The 8,646-nt window shown below is 40.9% G+C and overlaps 1 protein-coding gene across 7 annotated transcripts in view; it reads right to left on the bottom strand.

Annotated features, from left to right (window-relative positions):
• Nucleotides 1-8,646, bottom strand: part of RAPH1 (Ras association (RalGDS/AF-6) and pleckstrin homology domains 1) — a 119,722-nt gene that overhangs the window by 29,548 nt on the left and 81,528 nt on the right. For 5 of the 7 annotated variants that reach the window (XM_027123516.1, XM_027123519.1, XM_027123525.1 and 2 more), the window contains 3 exons: nt 7,621-7,719; nt 6,445-6,565; nt 2,640-2,782 (listed from right to left, as the gene is read on the bottom strand). In XM_027123516.1, the coding sequence (XP_026979317.1) occupies nt 2,640-2,782; nt 6,445-6,565; nt 7,621-7,719 (363 nt within the window). Of the gene's footprint in view, nt 1-55; nt 2,519-2,639; nt 2,783-6,444; nt 6,566-7,620; nt 7,720-8,646 lie in introns of those variants that run through there. The other 2 variants (XM_027123561.1, XM_027123554.1) reach the window with 2 other exon arrangements.

The following is an 8,646-nucleotide window of genomic DNA, read 5'->3' as shown; positions in this document are numbered from 1 at the left end:
CTGAAAGGAGGACAAAAGGGAGGTTGGGAGAGAGAAAACACAACAAACACAACAGTTACAGAGGTAAGCTTTGACTGTCAAACTAAAAAGCAAGGAAACAGAGACATGCATGAAAGGATGCAGCAGCTGATCATAAAGATGGACAATGTCGGGGAGGCTAAAATCTAACTCCCTGGGCAGCAAGGGCGCGGAGAAAATGTGTTTACCCAACGATCTTCTCCAACAGCCAGGCTGCCTAACAACCTGGGGAAAACGTCCTGCTGCACAAGCTGTCTGGATGGTGCTGGGCCCTCTGGCTTCTGCCTCTGGCTTTCACACACCCTGCCCCGAGTTAGAGCACGGAACCGCACCCCGCGCCTCCCCGGACTCTGGCAAAGGGAGACGTGATGGCTGGAGTTCACCTTTCAGTCCAGGACGGCATCTACATCAAGCAGATGCCATAACTGGGTTTAGGAGTGCTGGTGGAGGGCCTCCCGAAGAATGAGGACGGCTTTCTGATGCTAGTGAGCAGACACGTGAGAGTATGAGTATGTTCAGCAGGCGTGCACAGTCACACAGGAATGAATGAGCTTGACACACACACTCGTGTTCGTGTGAGACACTTGCATCCAACATGCACAGAAGTCCAGCAATGCAGGTAAAGGGGGGGTATTCTTTACATTTGTTTTACTGGAAAATACATAAAGAAATGCTTCATAAACATTATGCCAAAAGATCATAAAAATATCATACAGAAAAAGCCAGAAGAAAATGAGAGGAAACTTTGGAAGGCTAGAGTAAAATGTACCTAGAAATAGGAGCTAGAGTTTGCCAACAACTTGCTGACCAGCCCATGTGGGCCCCTCTTGGCACTGCCCAAATTACCACATCTGGTCATTTATTTCATGGAGCTACTCATGCATGAATGTGGTTCAAGTACTTCTGAGAGAGCAGAGGAAGAACTCCTGGCTTAATAACTTTGGGTACATCTTTTAGGCTCTCTGAACAAACTATGAGCATCCAAGATAAACCATTTGTTTCCAATTCTGAATGACATCTAATTAGCGTCAAGAATGCTTAGGTTAGTAGAGTAGAAGGCTCATTATGGGGCTGAGTTCTAATGCCCGTCAGGACATTCACATGTTCCTTTAATAACTGCACATCAAAATAAAAGCATTAGTCCGCAAGATCTGGTTACAGGAGTCACCCAGGTTAATGTGTTTCCAAAGAACAACCCCCCGACCTTAACTTGACCCTGTCTTGGCTGCTGCAGGGGTGTAGTAGACCTTAGCTGTGCTGGCCTTCTCATTTGGCACCTGAGACTGAGGTAACAGGAGAAGAAACACACAGGGGGTCAAGACTCAAATACATTGTCACTGCTGCATGGCAGGGTTCGTGGACTTTCTGACACTACGTGCCATGACGGACTACACTGCTTCGTCACAGACCATGTGGACCTTTGCTTTCCTTGGCCTTTCTCATGACAACTGGGTAGTTCTACAATTTAAAATGCACATGGATAACACCATGTGTTATGTTTAGTAAGGTAAAGGACTTTTCTTTAGGTATGTGAATTGTGTAAACCCGGCTTGTCTACGACACATGTGGACCACCAGCACCAAATAGTGCTGTTCCACTCAAATTGATGAAGTACGAGAAGGAAAAAGAAGTATTTCTTAAAAGTGGGAGCCTCCGATAAGGGAGTTAAACTGCCAGTGTCTTGAGAATTTAGGTCATTAGAACCAATTCTCAAATATTTATTTTTCTAAGAGAAAGTGTTCCACCCCATTGGGCTACATACGCCTCCCTCCACCCTCTCCATGTCCAGTGGATCAACCACATATGCAAATAAAGGAATAAACTGAGGGGAAATAGCCACTTAATTCTCACTGATGAACGTACTGATGTAAGTGATTCAGACAAGACTGACAATGATGAAAAATCAAAATGATTGCTGGGTGAAAACAAAATGGCCAGGCCGGGTGTCCTACTGGCTCCTTGCGATGGTGTGTGCCCTTGCCTGCTGAGAGGTGAGCACTGCTGGGACACGGTCACCCACAGGACTTCAGAGGCAGTTTGATATGGTATCTTTCAACCAGGCTAAAGAACCTCTCTATTTTTCTAAACAGTCTTGCAATAATTATAATTGTGTCCTTCAGGGTCAATGAACAACCTTCTATGCAAGGCTCAGGGATCCTAAATTTTAAGGGGATTAATTGGAATTTAGTCTTCCACATAAACTAGAAATTGAGAAAATTCATCAGTGTGCAGAGAAATGCCAAGAAGCATAAAAGAAAGGAAGATAGAGGAATGAGTCTGAATAAACTAAATAACGAATAAAGAAATAATCAACACTTAGCAGCTTTTTTGGAAAATTAAGGCATTGGCACTGGAGGGTGTTGTTGCTCCATCCAAACTGATTTAAGAGTGGAAAGTGTTATTTCTTAAAATCCTGAGCCACTGATAAAACTGCTAGGTTTTTTTTTTTTTTTTTTTTTGAGATCTTAGATCATCAGAGCCAATTCACAAATGTCCATTTCTGAGGAGAAGCAAAGAAAGAATACTGAAATAAGGCCAAGAAAGATTCCTAATAAAGGAACAACAAGCTACACCCCTGGAACAGTACAGCTTTCCCCCCTACCCTGACCCGAGCGTGTTACCTTGCTAGACTCTTCCAGCTGCGTGCCTCGCTTCCAGGCCTCGGAGAAGATGGAGCTCACGATGCTCTGGGAACGGACGTGTCCTGCCGGTGGCGTATCAGACACTCCGCTATCAGACTGATTGGAGTGATTGGACTGAGACTCTGTTTGAAACAGATTTTCAAAAATCAGATTAAATAAGTCAGTATTGTGACGTATAAATATGTATGTTTGGATAACTCTTTCACTCAAGATCAGATGCGATGCGGCAACAAGTTACTTTTACCTGACTCATTTCACACAAACACAGCCCGTGTTTTCCACTAGAAAACTTCTCTTGTCCTAGGGTGAATAGGAAATCTCCATTCTTTTTAAATAGTTCACCACAAGAAACCGATAATTGCAATAAAAGGTTCAAGTAACATTATTGGTATCCTGACAGCCTGTCTTGTAAGAACTCCTAGCAAATAAGAGAATTAATGAGGGCTTCCCTGATGGTGCAGTGGTTAAGAAGCCGCCTGCCAATGCAGGGGACATGGGTTCGAGCCCTGGTCCGGGAAGATCCCACATGCGGCAGAGCAACTAAGCCTGTGTGTCACAGCTACTGAAGCCCGCGCGCCTAGAGCCCGTGCTCCACGAGAGAAGCCACTGCAATGAGAAGCCCGTGCACCACAACTAAGAGTAGCCCCCGCTCGCCGCAACTAGAGAAAGCCCGCGTGCAGCAACGAAGGCCCAACGCAACCAAAAATAAATAAATAAATTTAAAAAGGAGAGAGAATTAATGAACCATGAATAGAGTAGTGAATTTTTTTGTTCAGTCATATCTTCATTACATGGAGAATCAATCTTTTTATATACCCCTGCTCCAGACCATCTCAGAGATTGCTCACTTATGAATTCAGATCTATACATGATGATTACTTCCTTTATCCCAGTAATGAACAATACTGAGAATCTGATCCCCAGTAAGAAGTGTGTTTCCTAGGGATTCAGGTATTGACATCACAAGACAGCAGCTGTACCATAGCCTGGCTTCCTGAAGGGCATGAAGGCATCTTCAAGGGACCTGGGAATGGCTGAGGATACAGTGTAATTTGACTGACATCCAGGGTGAGGGAACTGGAAAGATTATTTCACTGGACTCCAAGTCAGGTGAGATAACCTTGCAGAAGCACCTAGCCCAATGTCTGGCATCTGGTGGAGACTCAAATGTTAAAGCTAGTCCCATCCAGTCACTCTGTGAGACGTGGCATTATTAGATTGCAGTATTAATAAGCAAGTCCAGCCAAGTTCATCAAAGTATTGCAAAGATAACAGCCACAAACTCCTTTAGATAAAGTTAAGATAGTATCCTCAGGGTAAAAATATAAGCAATATAGGATAAAACCTACTTTATTTTCTTCATCCCTATCTAATATCTAGGATAACAGCCTATGACAGGCTGGAACATGTGACTTCTTGAGCTCTCTTCAGCATGAATATGTATGATTTTACAGTTTACCTGAAAAAGTCTACCTAATACTTAACACGATGTATACAAATAGATGATGCTGGAGTGGGAAAAGGCACCATACCACTTCATAAAGTAACATGTGGAAGCACTTGAATTGTTAAGTGCTATATAAATTTTTATAAAATAGTATACATCATTTTTTCCCTCCATCTTTCCCTTAATTCCATTTTCTACAACCCTACTTGTGACATGCTCTTCTTACCGTGCCTTTCCTAATCCATTGCCACAAAGGTTTCTCCCCCCCACAAGTTTAATAAACATTTTATTTTAGAATAGTTTCAGATTTGCAGAAAAGTTGCAAAACTAGCACAGAGTTCCTACATACCTAGCACCCAGTTTACCTCGTTATTAACATGTTACAATACTCTGGTCCATGTGTCACGAATAATGAACCTACACTCATGTTAATATTAACTAACTCTGGGACTTCCCTGGTGGTCCAGTGGTTAAGAATCCATCTTGCAATGCAGGGGATGCCAGTTCGATCCCTGGTCAGGGAACTAAGATCCCACATGCCGCGGGGCAACTAAGCCCATGCGCCACAACTAGAGAGAAGCCCATGTGCTGCAACAAAAGATCCTGCACGCCACAACTGAGACCCGATGCAGCCAAAAAATAAATTAAGAAAAAAAAAGAATATAAAACAATACTTAAAAAAAAAAGCTAACTAAACTCCAAACTTTATTTGGATTTCACTAGTTTTTCCGCAATGTCCATTTTCTGATCAGAATCCCATCCAGGTTACCATATTACAGATAGTTGTCATGTCTCCCATGACAGTTTCTCAGACTCTCCTTGTTTTTGAAGACCTTGACAGTTTTGAGGAGTACTGGTTAGGTATTTTGTCGCATGTCTCTCAATTTTGATTTGTTTGATGCCTTTTCTCTGAGGTTAAGGGATTTGGGGAGGAAGACCAAGAGTTGGAAGATGCCAGTCTCATCACACTGCATCAAGGGCACATGCTATCAATATGACTTATTACCGTGATCACCTGGCCGAGGTATGGTTTGTCAGCTTTCTCAGATATAAGGTTACACCTCCCCGCTCCGTGCTCTTTGGAAGCAAGTCACTTTACACAGCCCACACTTAACAAGAGGGGAGTTAAGTGCCACCTCCTTGAGGGCAGAGCATCTGTATAAATCTACTTAGAAATCTGTACAGGAGATTTTTCTCTTCTTCTCCATTTATTTATTTAATTCAATAACTTATTTATATCCCCATGGACTGATGGCTATTTATTTTATAATTTGGATTGCAGTCCTATACTATGTTATTTTCTTGCTCAAATTGTTCCAGCTTTGGCCACTGAGCACTCTCTTAGGTTGGGTCCTGGGTCCCTTTTATAGACTCCCCATCGCTGTGTTTTTTTTGAGTACTTCCTTTGTCACATGATGCTCCAGGCTCATCTTATATATTCTCTGCCACAGCCCTAGAATCAGCCACTCCAGAGTCCTGGGATCCTTTGTTTTGGAAAATGGCATTGAGAAACCGAGGTCTAGGTTCTTAGTGTTCTCACTGCTACTAGCCCTCTCAGTGGACAGAAGAGAGAATATATGTGTGTACGCTAGCCCATGTATATACACATTCTCGATGTGTTTTTATTTAGGGATGAGATCTAGTCATACAGCTTTTAAATCAAATACTTCTTAAAGTAATTATTTCATAACATGGGCTGTTAGAACAAAGAAAAAATTTATGATTTTAGATGACACAGATATCATTTACGGAACTTTTGAAGGGAAAGAAGCATTTATCTTAAGATGTGATCACAGCATCCTTGTTTAAAGGATGTGGGAATCTGAAAATAAGCACCTTTTGAGTATCACTATTTCCTCTGAAAACTTTACAAAATTTGATGACTTAAATAGCTTCCTTAACTGTGATACTGAACTAATTCCAGTTGTTTCCACTCTGCTGAAATGTCAGGAAACCTGTGGGGAAGGAGTGCAGTTTCATCATGATTCGGAGTACTCTTCTCCAAGCAACTTTCTACCCCCAATTATGCATCAACAGTTGTTTTCAGCAATATGATTGAGTTTCAAATTAACTTTATAAATATGTAACAAAACTCCCGGCTTTACCACTTTACCCGTTTTCCATTTCAAACACATTTGGGAACTAGTCCATGATATTATCGCCTATAAAAATAAAAAAATAAATGAATAAAAGCACATGTACCTATTGATTATAATTTAGAAATCAGGCATGGCTCTAGTTTTAAAAAATCACTCTGAGATAACCAGGTCTTCTATCAGTCTCTACAGAGACACCTTCCTGTTGGTAGTAAAGAGTTCTTTGGACATTTTAAACTACCTGGGATGCTGGAAGAACTGGATCCTGATTTAATGCTGGAGCTGGATAAGGAAGTCCAATCATAAGCCGATTCTGTCCTCTTCAAGGCCTCTTGATAGTTCATGTAGAGCTGCTTCCCGTACTAAACAGAAGGCAGTAAATGATGACATCTGTACTTTACTGGGTATGGTATGGATGCGTGGGATAGGAAAAGGGGACACATTTCTGTTTACTGACTCATAGTCTCTATTAAAATACCTATAATACTTCAAAAATTCTTTTCATACCAGTAAATTATAATCCACTCTTATTTGTCCTCATTTTGAGAAAGGCAACAAGAAGTCAACACTTGATTCTGATTATGTTCATTAACAATATAAAGAGTTTTTTTAGTTACTTTTAAAGCAACTTTGATTTTATGTCTGTAATAAATTTTATTTTTAGTTACATTAACTTAAAAGTAACTGAATAAATACCCTTTCAAGCATTATGTATAATCACCCTTAAGATGTCCTTTAAAAAAACTTTGTTAAGACTTTCTTTTTTAAGAGCAGTTTTAGGTTCACAGCAAAACTGAGAGAAAGGTACAGAGATTTCCCATATACATGCACAACCCCTAAACACGCATAGTTTCTCCCATTATCAATATCCCCCACTAGAGTGGTACATTTGTTACCATCAATTAACCTACCTGGACATGTAATAATCACTCAAAGTCCATAGGTCACCTTAGGTTCACTCTTGGTGTTTACATTCTATGGGTTTGGACAAATGTATAGGATATGTACCCACCATTGCATCATACAGAGTATGAGTATGTTCACCACCCTAAAAATCCTCCATGCGCCACCTATTCATTCTTCGCCCAACCCCAAGGCAGTTTAATTTTCAAAAAATTTCTTTTGTTTAGGCTAAACTCTGCTATATAAGCATCATACAGTGCATTCTCCAAAGCCCAAATAAATCACGTGGATGCTACATAAGCTTTTACCAGCAGTATTATTCCTTGGATACCAAGTGTTAAAAGCTTATCCCCATCACCAAGAAAAAAAGACATTTAAAACGTGAAACTTAGGCCTGAGAAAACTAGACACTGGCAAAATCATGAACATGAAACAAACAGGATAATTATCGTGACAACAAAAACCATATCATTAAGCACCCATCATTCCATTATCAAACCAAAAGAAAACCTACCTTTGCGATGCGGATACCATTGACCCACTGGTGCAGGGTCCTCACGTCATCACAACAAAGGTATTTGATGTACTGAGATTTCTTCTGGATCTGTGGGTGCTGCAAGATTAAAGGCAAAATCCAACTAAGTCCCCTGGAGAACTAAGAAATAAACAAAGTCTATCAAAGCTTAAACATATCCTGACAAATTACAGGTCTTTGGAATAATGGCCAAATAATTTATACCTATTAAACATCCATAAGGCCAAATAAAATGGCCCTAAGTATTTTTACAAAATAAACAAGAAAGAAACTTGTGTTAAATTTTAGGTCAAGATGTTTCAGTTAAAAAACAAACCAACAAAAAACAGAAAAACCTTCACATCATGGGAAACTCCACAGTACCCCTTCTACATTTCAAAGAAACAAAGTCTACCAAGCTTAACAAAGTCAGTGGAAGTTTTAATCTACCAATATAAGAGTATAAAAAGGGAGGAGAATGTTTATTTCACTTTGAATTAACTGAACTCATGGAATCAGAAGGCTCCATATAAGAGTCTTTGGTGAAGCTTCCAGTGCTTCTCTGGAGGTGAACACCTGGGTGGGGGGAAGAAGCACAGGGCGCAGCACCTGGGATGCAATGGGTGCTGCTCCCTGCTGTGGACTGAGCACTGCTCTGCAGGCCCCTCTGCCCACAGCATGTGCCCTCTGGGCAATAAGCAGCTTTTCAACTGCGTCATCAGATTTAGTCTTCACAGCCCAATGTACTTTTCAGTTGAGTCTTGGATGGGAGGTGAGTGACTTGACCTTGGCTACAAAATGCAAGTGCTAGAACAGACTCAGGGTGTTTTAACTCCACTGGGCCACAACCACTAGTTCCCTGGGAAGAAAAAACCCTTCCTGCCAAAAATTAGACTGAGACATAATTCCTAATCTGTAGCTAAAAGTGATACTCTAACATCTTAGTCCAAGTACCAAAAGAAACTACTGAATATATACAACGCATTTATTACTTTGGAAACAATATAGGCCTGAAAATCAATTCTC

Source organism: Aethalodelphis obliquidens, unplaced genomic scaffold, assembly GCF_003676395.1.
Source record: "Aethalodelphis obliquidens isolate GAN/ISIS:26980383/991018 unplaced genomic scaffold, ASM367639v1 scaffold2, whole genome shotgun sequence".
NCBI lineage: Eukaryota > Metazoa > Chordata > Mammalia > Artiodactyla > Delphinidae > Aethalodelphis > Aethalodelphis obliquidens.
Note: the sequence above shows the minus strand (reverse complement) of the source record. Positions and strands in the feature narration are given on the sequence as shown.